At 44.8% G+C, this 18,611-nt stretch overlaps 1 protein-coding gene across 2 annotated transcripts in view; it reads right to left on the minus strand.

Annotated features, from left to right (window-relative positions):
* CSMD2 (CUB and Sushi multiple domains 2) overlaps positions 1-18,611 on the minus strand; it is a 645,193-nt gene that overhangs the window by 196,307 nt on the left and 430,275 nt on the right. For both annotated transcript variants that reach the window (XM_068537861.1, XM_068537860.1), the window contains exons 20-22: positions 14,460-14,675; positions 12,819-13,007; positions 6,943-7,112 (exon numbers count right to left, since the gene is read on the minus strand). In XM_068537861.1, the coding sequence (XP_068393962.1) occupies positions 6,943-7,112; positions 12,819-13,007; positions 14,460-14,675 (575 nt within the window). The remainder of the gene's footprint in view (positions 1-6,942; positions 7,113-12,818; positions 13,008-14,459; positions 14,676-18,611) is intronic.

Genomic DNA, 18,611 nt, shown 5'->3' on the forward strand with positions numbered 1-18,611 from the left:
ATTTGGTAGGGCAAGTCCCCTCACATTTGTCTGCTTTTAATTTAAAAAATTGTTTTCCCATGTTTATTCTTTTAGATAAACTCGAGAAGAATTTTCTCAAATTAAGAGAAACAACTCCCCCCAATCCCTCCAAAAGACCCAAAACAACTTGTATAATTCTGACTGATTAATATTAAATGCCTGGATTGATAAGAGAGAAAACATATCTATATGATATTAAATCTTCCTATCCATATACAGGACATCTGGCTCCATTTAATCAAGTTGTCTTTTATATCTCTCAGTAAAATTCTGTATTTATTCCTGGGCATTTTAATATTTTTTATTGATATTGGTAATTGGGTCCTTGTATACATTTATTTCCTAACAGAATATTGCTTGTCTATAAGAAAATTGCTTTGATGGTCCAGTTCATCATTATATACAGGTGATGGATTTATCCCTGACAAATCCAAGAGAATCTATACACACCCATTACATCTAACCTTCTTTCTTTCTTTTTCTCTATTATATGTTTCCACTTTTTTCAGCTTTATTGAAGTGAAACAGATGAATAAAAATTGCATATATTTAAGGTGTACAAATCAATTTTATTTATTTATTTATTTATTTATTTATGGTTGAGTTGGGTCTTCATTGCTGCGCACGGGCTTTCTGTAGTTGTGGCACGCGGGGCCTACTCTTCGTTGTGGTGCGCGGGCTTCTCACTGCAGTGGCCTCTCCTGTTGCAGAGCACAGGCTCCAGGCATGCAGGCTTCAGTAGCTGTGGCACACAGGCTCAGTAGTTGTGGCTCATGGGCTCTAGAGCGCAGGCTCAGTAGTTGAGGCACACAGGCTTAGTTGCTCTGCGGCATGTGGGATCCTCCCGGACCAGGGATCGAACCCGTGTCCCCTGCATTGGCAGGCGGATTCTTAACCACTGCACCACCAGGGAAGTCCCATACAACTTGATTTTTGATATGCACATACCACTACATCTAATAAGACAGTTCAGCAAGATGGCTGCCTTCAAAATGAATATGCTAAATGGATAGCTTTTAACACACAGTTTCAATGTAACATTCCTATGAACAATGCTACATGCATGTCTGCTTACACACAGGTGCTCAAGTTTCTCTAGGGCATATATCTAGAACTAAAACAGAGAAGAGAAGCGGGTTGCACATGGAAGGCACATCTTCAACTTTGTTAGATGTTGTCAGACTGCTTGCTCTCCAAAGATTAAATACCAATCTAATCTCTCACTAGCAACGTATGACAGCTTTCATTGCTTTATATCTTCACCAACACTTGATATTTTCAGGCACTCTAAAATTTTCCAATGTGATGGGTGTGAAATGGTATCCCATTTTAATTTGTATGTCCCCGATTATCACCCAAGTGGAATATCTTTTTGTATGTTTACCAATTCTACTTTCCTCTTCTGTGAATTGCCTGTTCATAGCCTTTGTTCAGCCCTGAATATGAAACCTCCCTGCATTTATTTTAGTTTTATGTCCTTCAGTATAAAGTTTTATAATTTTCTCAGTAAAGATTATACACATTTTTGTTAGGCTTATTCCCAGGTGTCTTATAGTTTTTGTTTCTATTATGAGACCTTCTCCCCACCTCTGATTACATGTTTGAATTGGTTGTAGAAACACCAGCAGCTTTGCTAAATTGTCTTATTGGTCTGATAGGTTATCAGCTGGTTGTTTTATATTTTCCAAATAAGAGACAATTTGGATATTCCCTTCTAATTGTTGTAGTTTCTTTGTTCTTTTCTTTGTATAATTGCAGTGGCTTGGATCTGAATACTATTGGTGGTAGCAGAACTGGTGTTGTTCCTGACTTTACTGGGAATCCTTAGGAAGTTTTGTCATTAAGTATAATGTTTGCTATAGGTGTTGGCAGAAAATTTTTATTAGATTAAGAAAGTTCTGTCCATAGCTTTATGAGATATTTTTAAAAATCATGAATCAGTACTGAATTTCATCACATGATGTTTTGGGATACATTGGCAGGATCGTGTATTTTTCTCTCCTAATCTGTTTATAGGATGAAATTGCTGATATTTGACTGCTCTTGAGCTACAAAAATGGCAATTTCATATGGGTTGCCCAATAAAGAAAATTAGGAGCTTTTGTAATGTTGACACAGCCTTATGTTCCTGGAATCCATCCCATTGGTCATTTTTGTTTTAATGCACAGCTAGATTCAACATGATACTGTATTTAGGATTTTTAGATCTATGATCATAAGTGAAACTGGCCTAATACTTTATGCTGCCCTTATTCAGTTTGATATCAATATTTCTACTTGTCCCATTTAAATAAAGTGAGTGGGGAGATGGATACTAATTTTTCTCTTTTCTGACACAGTTTGATTATTGCAGGGATTAATTGTTCCTTGAAGTTCTGTGAGTTTACCTGTAAAATAGTCTAGGTCTGGGGACTTTGAGAGAGAATACGGGTGAATTCCAATGTTTTAAATGGTTATTGGTTTATTCAGATTTGTATTTTTTCTTGATATTAGTACTTATTAATCTATAAAAATTTCCATTTCATTTAAGCTTTCAGATTTTTTGTCTTATGCTTTTTCCTAAACATTTTCTTATTGTTTTCATAATCTCTACCTTATCTATGACTATGTTCCTTTTTCATTCTTAAAATTATATATTTGTGGCTTCTTTATTCCTTGATGAGTCCTGTAAATTTTGTCTATTTTATTATTTTTCAAAGAACCAGTTGGTTTTGTTGATAATTGCTATTTTTAAAATTTTTCTTTTTTCAGTCACTTTTGCTTTTATCTTTAAAAGTATTTCTTCTACTTTCTTTGGATTTATTCTGTTATATTATTCAAGCTACCTAAATCCTTATTTATTTTTAACCTAGATGATACATCAGAGATTAATAGAGGTATATTAAATCTTCCACAATGACTGTGACTTTATTAAAATTTTTTACATTTCTAGCAATTTTTATTTAATATATTCATGCTATGTTATTTGGCACATAAAGTTTTACTGTGAATTGATTGTGCATTTTATTAATATAAAAGAATTCTCTTTTTCATTTCATTACGAGATGTGAGAGAAGTTCTCAAATTTATCTTATAATAAAGTGATTTCATTCTTCTGTGGTTTACCATCTTCTGTTCATTGCCTCCATTCCATTTTTTAATTGGGTGATCATGTTTTTCATCTCTATTCAATCTTTCCTCATCTCAGATTGCTCTGTTTTCATTATTTCCTATTTTTGTGTCATAAATATAATATTCTCTCAAATCCTGTTAAGAATGCAAATTAGAAGTTTTTAGAGTATTTTTTTTTTCTTTGTTGCTTGCAGAGGGGCAATTAACTCTGACTCCTCAGACAGGTCCCCGTCTTCTGATCTACTGAATATTCACACATATCCAGTTCATTTTCTGGTTGGCACACCATGACAGAGGGAAACTAAATATGGATAATGGAGAGACCCAGTAGTCTCTAAGGCAGAGCAGAAGAGTTAATCCAGAAGAGGCCATAGTAGGAGCTTCTCTTGCTCCTGGTACTAAAGCATGCGTGTGTGAGGGAGAGTGCGTATATGTGTATGTGTGTGTACATGTGCATGTGTGTGTGTGTATGATTGTGGCAGCCTCTTCTCTAATGAGCTTGCCCACTCTTGTTAGGCGCCAGCCATGGCATTGCTCTGCTTTATCCAGCTTGCCAACAACAGCTAAATAGAATCCAGAAAGTCATGCTGAGAGGGAACTGTGGCTCTGTGTGGTTTCTCAGACCCTGTACACTTCCAGAAGAGCTAGTTGGATTGAGATCTGGCCCCTGCCAACAGCCCCATGGTGTGTCCTTGGCTCCAGGCTCTGCTGCTCTGACCTAGGTGGTCTTAGATGCATTCTTTCCTTGAGGTTTCTAGCACTTAATCCACAGGCAGGATTTCAATTCACTTATGTGAATTACACTTTGATTAGGCTCTTTCTCAAAATGGACCCCTTTTCGGGGGTATTCCATTTGGCAAAAATTCCTTTAAGTTGTATGTGAAAGGCAGCCTTGCCTAATTTCCCATTTTCATGTCCCTTTAGTCATTTCCGTGGGAACCGTAGAGGATGTAGTTATATACATGGGCTTCGTGTGCCATCTTGAGCTGGGAGCTGTTGTCTTTCCACACTATTGCATTTAGAGGACCTTCTGTCTTGCAGATGACAGAGGTCAAAATTTTGGTGGAGGCCAAAACAGAAGAAATCAGGTAGTCCTAGGAGACAAGCTGGAGTATGTGTAGGGGTGAGGTCTAAGAAATTTTCAGTTATTAAAGGTAAGGAAAAGACTGAGGGTCACAAATGCAAGAAAACAGTCATGGGTCAGAAATCCAAGAGTGTATGGAAGGTTTGGAGGGTTGGTCAGACGCAAGTGTGGAGGAAGTGGCGGGTCTCGCTGGGCAGGAAGGAGTCCAGGTATGCACTGGGGTTCTCGGGAGGGACAGGTACATACTCAGGATTGGAAACACACCAGTGTTCTGGCAGATGGGCCAGTTACACCAGGGCAAGGGCAGGGTGCTCCTGGAGGTGACTCTGGGTGCCACCTTCTTTGTGTCGAGGTAGATCGGAACGACAGGTGTAAAGAACATTGCCCCTGCAGCTGACAGTGGTTGCAGGGTGGAAACTATAACCGTGCATTTCTTTTCATTCCAAAATAATTCGTGTCCCAGGTTCTCCCTCAGGAGGGCAAGGGTCCTGAGGGTAAGAGTTAGAACAGGAAACTACGTGATCTCCCTGGATGCCTTGCCCTCCCTTCCCCAGACCCCCTACTATGGAAGCTCTCTCTGGTGGTTACAGGATCGTGTGGATGGCCTTTCGGTCAGGTCAGCACCACAGCCGAACCTTCTGAGGAGGACACTACAGAGGCCTAGAATGGGAGGAAGAGGCTTTTCGGCAAGAAGGTGGAGCCCAGTGTTAGAAGGCTGGTGGCAGGGCCAGCCGGGCAGGCGGCTGCAGAGACCAAGTCTGAAGTCTGGGAAGATCCCTCTAAGAAACACAGGAAATCATCTCCCTCTCCACACAGCCCTGCAGGGCCACCTGAGGTCCTGATCCCTGCCTGAGCCCTCCCTGACCTCTGACCTGGGGATGATGCCCAGGTCCCTCCCTTCTTACCCCGAGTGCCTCCAAAAGTCTCTCTTCTGTCTGCTAAGTTGCTCACTCAACCCCAAGGCAGAACCTTGATAGTGCAGCAGGGTATGCACACCTGCTGACTATGTCTTAGGTGCTACTCTGAGTCCAGACCACCCTAGAGAGGACGCTGGGGCACCAGCCATGCTCCATGTGACCTCTAGCAACCAAGGAAGGAGGCCTATTGCCGGTCCCGTCAGGCCACATGCACAGAACTGCTGTGCACACTCGCCTCAAAACCTGAGAACTGTAAGTCTCCAAAATGCCTTTTTCTGCAGGGTTAACAGCAACCTTCCTCCAAGAAGGTCTCTGCATCGTCCAGCTTTCCTCAATTCCACCTGCAGCACTAGAGCACGGAAGTCCCTCTGGCCTTGTTGGCCCTGGGTGTGTCCTCTGAGGCTCCGTTGTTGATGATGAACAAATGGATGGAGAGAACTGAGGTCAAGGGAGACGCCTGAAGACATGGCCCTTGGAAAGTATAACGTCCTGTCTATTGTTCACTTATAGGGAGATGCACACTGCATTTCTCTGTTTGGGGAGCTTAGAGGTTGAAAAGTAGAGCTTAAGGAGCCAATGATAGGAACCCACTCACACCTGGGCCACTTTGCCATATTCTGTTCTGTTTCAGGCATATCTGGTCCCAACTGGTCATCTCATGGTACTTCCTCTTGGGTTCAAGAGTAATTAGGTAAGAGTGAGAAATGCCTTCCAAACACACACACACACACACACACACACACATGCCCCAGAAGGTGGGTCAAGAGTATCATCTTTGCATAAAAAGTACAGTGTACTCATCATATCTACAGAGAGTCCTAAGGGATGGGGATTATTTAATGGTTTCTCTTTGGATTTTCTAGAGTGGTGACCTTTGGTTGTTTCTAATGTCTAGACTTCTCTGGCTACAGGGAATAAAACTATATTAGAATACGATAAAAAAGTTTCCTGGCCTAGGATGAAAATGGACCTACTCAGTATGAGATTTTCCTTATAATCTTTTTAAATAAGGCAGCTCTTTGATAAGTTCTCCAGAGTCAACTCTTTTGATTACACACATACACACACATGATGTGTTATTGGAGGTACATATCACACACACAAAGAAACACAGTCATAAGTGTGTTCAATGTCTTAACAAGTCCCTCTCTAAAACCCTTTCTTTAGTCCCAGTCCTTTCACTTCTTTCTCTTATGTAGATCTTGAATCCACTTTCTTCAACCCCACTGCTACATGCAGGCCATCACCATGGCACACTGAAGCTACTGAAATAGCCCACCGGTCACTGAAACATAAACTCAAAACATACACAAATGCACACGCACAGAACACAAGTATGTACAGACACAGATCACCCAAACCAAATACAGACACAGACACAGATGCACACACATGTGGAAACGTACATATAAACATATCTATATCCACACATATCTACACAAATGCACATATTCTATGAACTCTTCCGTATCTAGGTTGATGGTCAGAGTTCACAATGGAAAAACCTGATCCACTGGCCACTCCAACTGAGTTTATTATGGTGATTTACTGTCCAGACAACCCCTACTCAATCACATACATATTTGAGAGCAGTCAGCTCCTAAGCAAACTCTAAAGCCACATTCTTTAGAATACACTCGCCTACCCTTCTCTCTTAGATTCTCACTTCTCTCAGATGAGTGAGGACAACATCTTGGGACTCAGGAGGGAAGAAGAAAGGTTGGGTCATTCACACAGAGATAAATGAGTGTGGTGACCATATTTTTGCATCCCGTAACATACATACTCTATGAAATCTATCAGTGTTACCTTGAGGACATCTCCTTCAGAGAGTTCAAATGCCCTGGCTTTGAGCTGAATCCCCTTCCCCGGCTGGGTCTGGATGGAGTAGATGCATTCGTGGTTGTTATTGTAGTTCACAGGAAAGTTGGGAGACAGCAGAGTGCCCTGAGTGCCCGTGACTGAATTCCCACACTCAGCTGGAAAGAGAATCACAATAATCACAGATTAACGCCCATCAGCTACATCTGGAACACAACTCACAGCGCCGGAGTACCTTACAAAGATGACAAGTTGCTTGCCTCTCTACCTGCCAGAGTGCCTGTTTATCTGTCCATTTGTCTGCCTGTCTATAGGAATGCTTATCAAAGTTTTTTTTTTTTTTAAACACCTGCCCACCTGTAGTTCTGCTACGTTCCTTTATTTCTCTCCTTCAGTTTGTCTGTTTTTCTTCTGCAGAAATAGAAATAAACCCACCAGGAACCCTTTACTTTCACAGTGTTATGAAGCACCCATTCTCCCTCCCACCTGTTCCTATAGTATCATAGCAACAGAAATGACCAAGGAGGGCATCAGGGGATGATGGGGGCAGCCAAGTGAGGAGGGATGAAGACTTTCAGTATCAGAGGATACAAACAAAGAGGGGACAAGATTGAATAATAATTGCTAGCATCTTCCAAGCTTTACAAGGATCATTTCAGCCATTAGTCACAGCAACCGATCCCCATGAGGCAGGCACAATTATCCCTGTTTTCAAGATAAAGACCCTGGTACTTAGCAATTTAGATCAAATCTCTCAATTCAAGAAGAGGAGGGGGCTGCAACTCAGCCCTCTTGGTCCTGGAATTTAGGGCCTCTGAGGCTCTGAAGAAAATTTTGGCACAGACCCATGGAAACCCTGTTTAATTCAACAGCTAATGAATTCACACCTTCCTCTCAAAATCTGTTTCTGCTCCTCCAGAATTAGTCATTCTTTCCCCATTGTTCCTATACCTCTATTTATAGCGGTTATCACATTTTACTTGACTTATTTGTTAACATTTCTATCTCCTCCACTGCCCTGTGGATGCTTTAGGGCTTGGTCATATTTCTGTATCTCCAGCACCCACTCGCTCTGCTCCATGCCTGGGCAGGACAGCAGCAGCTATGAAAGGGGTAGCTCAGTGCAGGGCATGTGCTGAAGGACCCTGCAGTTGGCTCTCTAGGGTCTTTGATAATTGTGAAGCCTCTTCCTGGGCTTCCCTGTGGCAGAGCATCTACCAGATCGCACCCTGATGGCTTGTTTCTTGTCTGCACCCCCTACCCAAACTGTGCGTTACCTGAAGGTAAGGGTCATGCTTAATGAATCCATGAATTTCCAAGGCTTAACCCAGATTGTCTGTAAAATAAATATTTGCCAAATGAATGAATGAATAAATATGGAGGACACTGACCTCAGAGGATGGACAGCTCTAAAAATGATTAGGTTCTGGAAGGATATAAATACAAGTCCAGATGGCAGGCCCATTATTTGTCTGGACATATGGGGAGTATGGAGCATATGTTGAATCTCTGAGGTTGGTGGTAGCACATCTGCTTTCCCCGAACCATTCCTCAGCGTCCCTATTCTAGGCACAGTCATTGGCTGGAAGGACCCTGAGGTCACCACATATTCAACTTTAATTGCCCTGAGCCTGGAGTGTCCTAGGCCACAGCAGTGTGGAGGGAGCATGTGATACAGGAACATTCAGAGCTGAGCCTCTAGTGGGCTTAGTTGTACCTTTGTGTCTTCTCTTGTCCCAAAGGCTGCTCCTTAGAACTTTGAAGATAGTGACCATGTCCCGCCAATCAGTCCTCTGATTGGTGGGACAAGCCCTCCTCCCTGGGCCCTTTCCAGTTCAGGACCAGCTTCAGGTTCCTAAGACGTCACATAAGCCATTACCATGGACAGCATGTGTGTGTCCCTCTGACAAATTCTTATGCTGAAGCATAAGAATTCCCCAGTGTGATGCTATTTGGAGGTGGGGCCTTTGGGAGGTAATCAGGTCTAGATGAGGTCATGAGGGGAGAGCCCCCATGATGGGATTAGTGCCCTTATCAGCAGAGGAATTGACCAGAGCCTGCAATCTGTCTGCTGTGTGATGGTACAGCAAGAAGGCTGCCATCTGGAAACCAGGGAAAGAGCCTTTACCAGACACTGAATCCACTGGCACCTTGATCTTGGACTTGCCAGCCTCCGGAACTGTGAGAAATAAATGTTTGTTGTTGAAGCCACCCACTTTATGGTATTTTCTTATAGCAGCTCAAACTGAACAGGACAGCCATCATTTGTCTTGGAGGAGAAATCTCGCTTTGCAGTACTTTAAACTCAGCCTGTTTGCAAAGTGTCCGAACGTGTGTAATGAATGTGCAGAGCTGGGGCATAAAGCTAAAGGGCGGGTGGTGGACGGGCACCCTGGTGGCTGCTGATACTTTAGGTAGATATGTTTCTAAAGTGTGTAAGTATTCTGGGTGCCCTCTGATGAGGGTGGGCATTTGGGGAGGGGGTGCTGAGGGCTGTGCATATTTCGACATTTATTACTCAGTCACATCACGTGGGCAGCCCTCTGAAGCAGCTCTCCATCATCTCTGGGGGTCGCACAGTATTCTCTTCCATCTAGGGAACGATATGTGGTGCAGTGGGATGAGCATGGATTTTAGGCTCAGACAGACCAGTTATATCAACTCTCTGAACCTCAGTCTCTTCATCTGCCTGCATCTGGACAATAACAGCATCCACATAAAACTAGAGAGAATACATATATGAAATTTTATGATGAAAGAGGTGAACGTATAGGGAGTGGTTAGCACCTAGTAGGCCTTCAACAAGCGTTGTTCCTTTCTCTCCCCATCTAACCCGATGAATCTACGCAGCTTATCTGCTTCTATTTGGAGCCCTAACTGCCCAGGCTCCGGGAATGGCAGAAAGCCGAAGAAGCTTCTCGGGAAGCATGTGTTAGCTGCCTGACATTCACAGCACCTCCACTGTTTCTGATACCTCTTGCTCTCTGCCTAGTTCCTAAAAGTTGGTTTTCCTTAAACGTGGGCTTTGACATATTTTTGCACCTCCTTCCTGCCCCGGCTTGCTGCACAATAGCTATATGACATCTCTGCCCCAGCATGACCCTCTCCTCTTTCCCACATGCCCGACACCTTTATGGGGAGGTGAAGGGGGCTGACAGCTTCAGATGGGGCCAGTCCTTGGCCCCTACTGAGGCCTTTTTCCAGGGCACCGGGGAGTGTACAGGAGGTAGCGGGACCTGGCACTTGCTTTTGGGAGAGTTTCCAAAGTATCAGGGGAGGTGAGCAGATGCACTGAAAAGCCAAACACAAGCATAAATGGAAACAAATAAATGTTCCAGAGAAACAAACAGTCATCTGCACCGGAAAGTGCTGCGGCTAATTTGGGCATCTACGACTTCTGTCATCCCCATCAGAAGAGGTCTCGTTAAGGGCAGGGGCTGTGTCTTGTCCATCAGTCTGGGGCTCCCGAGGCACAGAGTTAGGTCTGCTCCATCATGCGGGGATCCCAAGGGCAGGGCCATGTCTCCTGCTGCAGAATGGGGTCCTCTGGGATCAGGGCTGTCTCTTCCACATCCAGCTCAGGGGACCCTGAGGTCAGGGGCTGTGTTGCCCTGTCACACAATGAATTAGAGCCCAGGACTGTCCATCTCCTTCTCAGCAGGGAATGTTCCTGGTAAGTTATTCAATTTACACCTCCAGGGCATATGGCAACTGGGAGCATCTCCCGGGTGGGCATTCCCGTGATACCTCCAGCCTGACGTTCTGTTGTGGGCTGGTGGTAATTAGAGGTGATTATAATTGCTATGCATTATGAATACATACAAAACAGAAGACAAATGTAATAATGAAAATATTGTGAGACGCCATGAACAAACAGTAATTGGAATAATAAGTTAAAGAATGAGTTTATGTAATGAGATCAATGAGGCAAGAGCTTAGGGCGTGTGCGTATCTGTGGTCCTGGATAATCCCATTCAGGAAAAATTCCCCTCAGAGCCACTTAGCTGAAGACATTCCTCCAGAGCAGAAAAGAGCTGCTAGCAGCCACATCGAAACTGAACCCACACAGTGGGAGTTACATGTGTGTCTGAATGTGTGTCCGGGTCAGGGTGGGTGGATGCTCTGGGAGATGGCTGCAGAAAAAAGGATAAACTTTGAGATTAGTTAATTGATCAAAAATGGAATTCTGCATCTATTTGTCTTAATGTTTCCCCTCTGAGATCGTAAAGGGTTATTGGTTGTTGGTCATGTCATCGATAAATAATGATAAAAAGGTTATTGGTAAAATGATAATTATATGCCACCCCACTGGTTTATGTAAATTACATCATCTAATCTGGAATAAAGCCTGTGAATTGGATATTGTTATCTCTGTTCTATAAGCGAGGAAGCTGGAGCTGCTGGGGTCTGGTGGCGTGCCCAAGATCTAACAGCTGGTAAGTGGCAGAGCAGAGACTCACCCTTGGGCCCAGGTGACCCCACAGCCTGAGCCCAGCCCATCTTGCGATCCTATTTACCACTGTCCTCTGCAGAGCCCCAGGGCTCCGTGCGGTTGTCTTGGGCAAGGCTGACCTCAAGGGCTCTCAAGACGCCGGCGCCTGTTTCAGTCAGTGCAGTGCTGCTTTGATCTGTTTGGTACATTGGGGTTTTCTGTAATATTTAGCACTAGTGGATAGCAGTGAGTATGGAAGGTACTCCACCGACCCAGCCTGTGTTCCGTCTAGCCCCATGGTGTGAGCATCGAGCAAGCAGAGCCACGAACCTTATAAACGAGGGACAGCCAGCAACTGTCCCCAGTCCCTGGGATATCACCCCACTTCTCTCCACCCTCTCGGCCTGGAGCTCTGAATAGCCTGCTCTAGCACGCTGGCAAGGAGGCCGGCAGGACCTTGGGTCACAGGGCTCCTGGTCCCAACTCCATCAGCTGCCTCTTTAACCTCACCATCCGCTGTTCTCCCCCTCGCTCGCTCCAGACTGGCCTCCAAGCTATTCCTCAAACACCGAGCAGCCTCGTGGCTTGGGGCCTTGGTACTCTGCTCCCTCTTCTCCCATGAATTAGCTCCTTGAATCCCTTCAGATCTCTACTAAAATGTCAGCTCATCAGAGAAGCGTTTCCTGACCACTTGTTATAAAAACCTCCAGCACTTTCTAAGCTGACCATCTTTCTCTGTAACCCTCGACACTGCCCGACACGCTACACATCCATGCGTTTACAGCCTATCTCCCCCCACCAGAATGTGAGACCAGGAGTGGAGAGACCTTCTCTGTGTTGTTCATCTTTGTATTCTCAGCATCCAGAAGCATGCCTGACCTGCAATGGGTGCTCTATAAATGAACCCAACTCCTGCTTCTCTCTCTCTTCCCCAGCGGAATGGAGGAAGTCTTTCTAGAGATTCTCAAAAGCTAGCAACCTCACTGGACAAGCAAAATCAGCCCTCTCCTCCACCAGATGGGGATTATCCATGGGCAAAGGTCATATCTCCTTCCTGTAGGTGCACCCACACACCCCACCCAGATTTCTCCGCAAGAGGCATCAATTAGCCATGGGAATGTGTGTTAAGTGTGGGAGGGAACAGCATAGAAGTTGATTTCATCCAAGTGCCTACTGTGGACCCGCTTTGTAAAGGTCAGTTGAGGCTACAGAACAGCTCACGAAGCAGGCATCGCCATCTCTCCTGTACCGCTAAGGAGGTTGGCGTGGAAGGAGGGTAGGCCACCCACCCAAGGTAACCGTGTGCTAAGACAGTCCTTAAACCCAGTCCTGTCGGCCTCTTGGCCCAGGTGCGTTCCACCACCTCCCAGCAATTGACTAAAGTCCGGCCAACCCCATTAGTGAAGCAAAATGAAAGCACGTGACCACCTACCAACACACCTTGGCAGAGGCGAGCTCCACAGGCGCCGTCTGCCCCCCAGGCACGTGATGCGGGCCGTGCCCTCCAGACGGTACCCGGGGAAGCAGGAGAAGGTCAAGGTGTCGCCTACACCAAACTGCAAGCCCTTCCGGATGCTGTAAGCTGGGACCTCAGGCTCCTCACAGGGCTCCAAGTCATACTCTGGAAAGGGAGCAGGAGAGCTGGGGTCAGACACAGAGGATGGGAACACACAGACAAAGACACCAGGGAGAAGAGGACGAGAGAGGAAGACAGACAGAGGTACGGGATACACACCGATGCACGAAAAGTAAGGAGAGAAGGAGAGAGAGCCCGAGAGGGACACAGACGGGCGAGAACAGGCAGGTGTGTTCTGGGTGGTCTGACTGCCTCCAGACCACAAGCAGTGGGAGAGAGCACCGCCCTTCTGGAAACATGCTTCCCGGGAGTATTTCTGAGGCTGACCCTTCCCTCCTCTGTCCCTTCATCTCCACATGAACCCCAGCCTCAGGCTTGTGGACTCTCCTGCCTCTTTCTCCCTGGGCACCAAGCCAGATCAATTCAATCTGCCTTGTTCTAGAGGTTCAGAGTGCATGACCCAGCCTAGGGCAACTTACATTGGGAAAAAGAATCCAAGTGCTTCAGCTGAAGCTGTGTCTTGGTAACGCTGGTGCTTGAGGCAGATGGCATGTGTGACGGAGTGGCATTTATGCACCAGGGACCTGCCTCTAGTGACTTTTATACCTCTAGTGATGATATAGAAGCACCTTTTCCCTCATCCCCAAGGGCATCTCCCTTCTGGGGCACAGTACCCCGGGGCTCTGTGTGGTGGGGAGAAAGAGGCTGGATGAGACAGACTGGCTGGATATGTCCCATCAGCCAGGACATGGCAGGTGGCATCTGCTGGAGGGACACTGTGGGGCTGAGCTCGGCCGTGTCCCATTTCCTAGAGGTCAGATAGCTCTCACCCGTCCCGGGGGAATACACCTGCTGGCTCTGCTCCTGGCTGGTGGTGGGAGGGGGGTGGTCTGGGAGCAATAGGATGAGAGCAGCAGCAGGACTTGGTACTAGAGGAGTGAAGGGTCCTCTGTTCTCCCTGAATGCATATTAAAGAGCTTTCTTTGCAGGATTCCTAAACACAAAGATAAATATCCATCGCTACTAAATTAGCATTGGTGAAGCAGCCCCCAAATGAGACCAAAACACTCCAAAATGTGAATTTCAGTCTCCCTTCTTTTTCTTTTCTTTTTTTTTTTAGAAATTGCTGTGGTTGTGAAGTAGTGGAAGTGGAATCAGAAGAAGAAGCTGGAATTACTAGGGCAGGATGGGGCTCCTGAGGTCCTCTAGTTCAATCAGTTGGGTTGGTCATGTTCAGAGTGAAGCCTAAATACCTTCACAGAAGGAGATTCCCCAACAGACCTGCTAATTCCTTCCAAGCCCACTATGAGGAAGTTCGTCCTTGTGTCTAACCCGACTATCTTCTGCTGCAGCAGTGAGGTCCCCCTCCCAGAGGCTGGGGAGGGGACCAAGAACCATCTGCTGGGGAGACCAGAGGCCGGCAGCAGGGTGGGGTGGTGGTGGGAGGGACCGAGTGCTCAGCCATCACTTACCCCGAGGGACCCTCACGTGCTTTACCTGAGAAGGTGATGTTGAAGCCTTCGTAGGACATGGAGAAATCGGAAATGAAGCGGACCTGGGCAGTGAAGTTGCCGTAGAGTCCAGCGCTGATGGGGGCTGGCAACCGGGAACCGGTCAGCTGCCTCAGGGGCTGGGTGAAACTGCCGTTCTCCGTGATGAGGAGGTAGTCGTGGTTGCTCTCCAGGTGGAAGGTGTGGAAAGTGAAGAACACACCTGCCAGGAGACCAGAGGGTCAGGGTGATGACAGTGAGAGGGCTGAAGGGGCTCAGCTGCACGACGGGGTCTGCACAGACATTCCCCGTTTGCAAACGTCTATCGGTGTGCAGAACCTCAAGCTTGAGCAAGATCAACACACACCAGCCAACCTGAATGAAGGAACCCAGGTGAACCGCACACACCCCTGCCCTGAGGTCCAGTCAGGGAGAAGGATGCTGCTTTCTCGTTGTCCCAATTTGAAAGGGAGATTTATGCCTAGGTCATTCATCCAGTCAACAAGTATTTGCACATTTACTGGGTACTTCCTATGGGCCAGGACCCAGGGCTAGGTGGGTGCAAGGGGATATAGCTACAGTACAGAGTGACAAACGCTGGAACCAATGTAGATCAGACTGCACTGGGGAGCAGAAGGGAAAGAGGGGAGGGTAGGATGCCCTCACTACAGAGTGAGCATTTGACTGGGATCTCAAAAGGAGGCTTAGGAATTAACCGGGTAAGAGGGGAAAGGGCACCCCAGGCAGGGCACCAGGCGACAGAGCCACTGTGGATTCCAGGGCTCTGTGAGCTGCATGGTGCGGCTGGACACGCTAAGCAGGAAACATCTGGAAGAGAGGCTGGAAATGTAGGCTGGGGCTGGACTGGATATTTTTCTGGACACACTGAGAAGCCATCCTATCCAGAGTGGATCCGATTTCAGATTAGCAAGATGTTGGTGGCTGTGAGGAGGACGAAGTGGAGGGAGAGAGAACAGTCAGAAGGAGGTCAGCCATGCACTGGGGGAAAGGGGATGGGGGCTGGCAGAGGGGGTGAGAGCAGGAAAGGGACACGAGACTCAGGAGGTGAAGTAGACAGGGATCAGAGGAACAGATGCGAAGGAGGAGCTAAGGGACGACGGGGAAGGTGGTTTTTTTTAACATTTTTTTTAAAAACATCTTTATTGGAGTATAATTACTTTACAATGGTGTGTTAGTTTCTGCTTTATAACAAAGTGAATCAGCTATACATATACATATATTCCCATATCTCCTCCCTCTTGCGTCTCCCTCCCACCCTCCCTATCCCACCCCTCTAGGTGGTCATAAAGCACCGAGCTGATCTCCCTGTGCTAGGCGGCTGCTTCCCACTAGCTAGCTATTTTACATTTGGTAGTGTATATATGTCAGTGCTACTCTCTCACTTCCTCCCAGCTTACCCTTCCCCCTCCCCGTGTCCTCAAGTCCATTCTCTACGTCTGAGTCTTTATTCCTGTCCTGCCCCTAGGTTCTTCAGAACCTTTTGTTTTTTTTAGATTCCATACATATGTGTTAGCATACAGTATTTATTTTTCTCTTTCTGACTTCACTTCACTCTGTATGACAGACTCTAGGTCCATCCACCTCACTACAAATGACTCAGTTTCGTTTCTTTTTATGGCCGAGTAATATTCCATTGTATATATGTGCCACATCTTCTTTATCCATTCATCCAATGATGGACACTTAGGTTGCTTCCATGTCCTGGCTATTGTACATAGAGCTGCAGTGAACATTGTGGTACATGACTCTTTCTGAATTATAGTTTTCTCAGGGTATATGCCCAGTAGTGGGATTGCTGGGTCGTATGGTAGTTCTATTTTTAGTTTTTTAAGGATCCTCCATACTGTTCTCCATAGTGGCTGTATCAACTTACATTCCCACCAACAGTGCAGGAGGGTTCCCCTTTCTCCACACCCTCTCCAGCATTTATATGATGGCCATTCTGACTGGTGTGAGGTGATAACTCATTGTAGTTTTGATTTGCATTTCTCTAATTAATGATTAGTGATGTTGAGCATCCTTTCATGTGTTTGTTGGAAATCTATCTATCTTCTTTGGAGAAATGTCTATTTAGGTCTTCTGCCCATTTTTAAATTGGGTTGTTTGTTTTTTTGATATTGAGCTGCATGAGTTGCTTGTAAATTTTGGAGATTAATCCTTTGTCAGTTGCTTCATTTGCAAATATTTTCTCCCATTCTGAGGGTTGTCTTTTTGTCTTGTTTATGGTTTCCTTTACTGTGCAAAAGCTTTTAAGTTTCATTAGGTCCCATTTTTGTTTTTATTTCCATTTCTCTAGGAGGTGGGTCAAAAAGGATCTTGCTGTGATTTATGTAATAGAGTGTTCTACCTATGTTTTCCTCTAAGAGTTTTATAGTGTCTGGCCTTACATTTAGGTCTTTCATGCATTTTGAGTTTATTTCTGTGTATGGTGTTAGGGAGTGTTCTAATTTCATTCTTTTACATGTAGTCCAGTTTTTCCAGCACCACTTATTGAAGAGGCTGTCTTTTCTCCATTGCATATTCTTGCCTCCTTTATCAAAGATAAGGTGACCATAGGTACGTGGGTTTATCTCTGGGCTTTCTATCCTGTTCCATTGATCTATATTTCTGTTTTTGTGCCAGTACCATACTGTCTTGATTACTGTAGTTTGTAGTATAGTCTGAAGTCCGGGAGCCTGATTCCTCCAGCTCTGTTTTTCTTTCTCAAGATTGCTTTGGCTATTTGGGGTCTTTTGTGTTTCCATACATACTGTGAAATTTTTTGTTCTAATTCTGTGAAAAATGCCATTGGTAGTTTGAAAGGGATTGCACTGAATCTGTATATTGTGTTGCGTAGTATAGTCATTTTCACAATGTTGATTCTTCCAATACAAGAACATGGTATATGTCTCCATCTGTTTGTATCATCTTTAATTTCTTTCATCAGTGTCTTATAGTTTTCTGCATACAGGTCTTTTGTCTCCTTAGGTAGGTTTACTCCTAGGTATTTTATTCTTTTTGTTGCAGTGGTAAATGGGAGTGTTTCCTTAATTTCTCTTTCAGATTTTTCATCATTAGTGTATAGGAATGCAAGAGATTTCTGTGCATTAATTTTGTATCCTGCTACTTTACCAAATTCATTGATTAGCTCTAGTAGTTTTCTGGTAGCCTCTTTAGGATTCTCTATGTATAGTATCATGAAATCTGCAAACAGTGACAGCATTACTTCTTCTTTTCCAATTTGGATTCCTTTTATTTCTTTTCCTTCTCTGATTGCTGTGGCTAAAACTTCCAAAACTATGTTGAATAATAGTGGTGAGAGTGGGCAACCTTGTCTTGTTCCTGATCTTAGAGGAAATGGTTTCAGTTTTTCACCATTGAGAGGATGTTGGCTGTGGGTTTGTCATATATGGCCTTTATTATGTTGAGGTAAGTTCCATCTTTGCCTACTTTCTGGAGGGTTTATATCATAAATGGGTGTTGAATTTTGTCAAAAGCTTTCTTTGCATCTATTGAGATGATCATATGGTTTTTCTCCTTCAGTTTGTTAATATGGTTTATCACATTGATTGATTTGTGTATATTGAAGAATCCTTGCATTCCTGGGATAAACCCCACTTGATCATGGTGTATGATCCTTTTAATGTGGTGTTGGATTCTGTTTGCTAGTATTTTGTTGAGGATTTTTGCATCTATGCTCATCAGTGATATTGGCCTGTAGTTTTCTTTCTTTGTGACATCTTTGTCTGGTTTTGGTATCAGGGTGATGGTGGCCTCGTAGAATGAGTTTGGGAGTGTTCCTTCCTCTGCTATATTTTGGAAGAGTTTGAGAAGGATAGGTGTTAGCTCTTCTCTAAATGTTTGATAGAATTCGCCTGTGAAGCCATCTGGTCCCGGGCTTCTGTTTGTTGGAAGGTTTTTAATCACAGTCTCAATTTCAGTGCTTGTGATTGGTCTGTTTCTATTTTCTATTTCTTCCTGGTTCAGTCTCAGAAGGTTGTGCTTTTCTAAGAATTTGTCCATTTCTTCCAGGTTGTCCATTTTATTGGCATATAGTTGCTTGTAGTAATCTCTCATGATCCTTTGTATTTCTGCAGTGTCAGTTGTTACTTCTCCTTTTTCATTTCTAATTCTGTTGATTTGAGTCTTCTCCCTTTTT

The sequence above is a fragment of the Eschrichtius robustus genome, chromosome 3 (assembly GCF_028021215.1).
Source record: "Eschrichtius robustus isolate mEscRob2 chromosome 3, mEscRob2.pri, whole genome shotgun sequence".
Lineage (NCBI taxonomy): Eukaryota > Metazoa > Chordata > Mammalia > Artiodactyla > Eschrichtiidae > Eschrichtius > Eschrichtius robustus.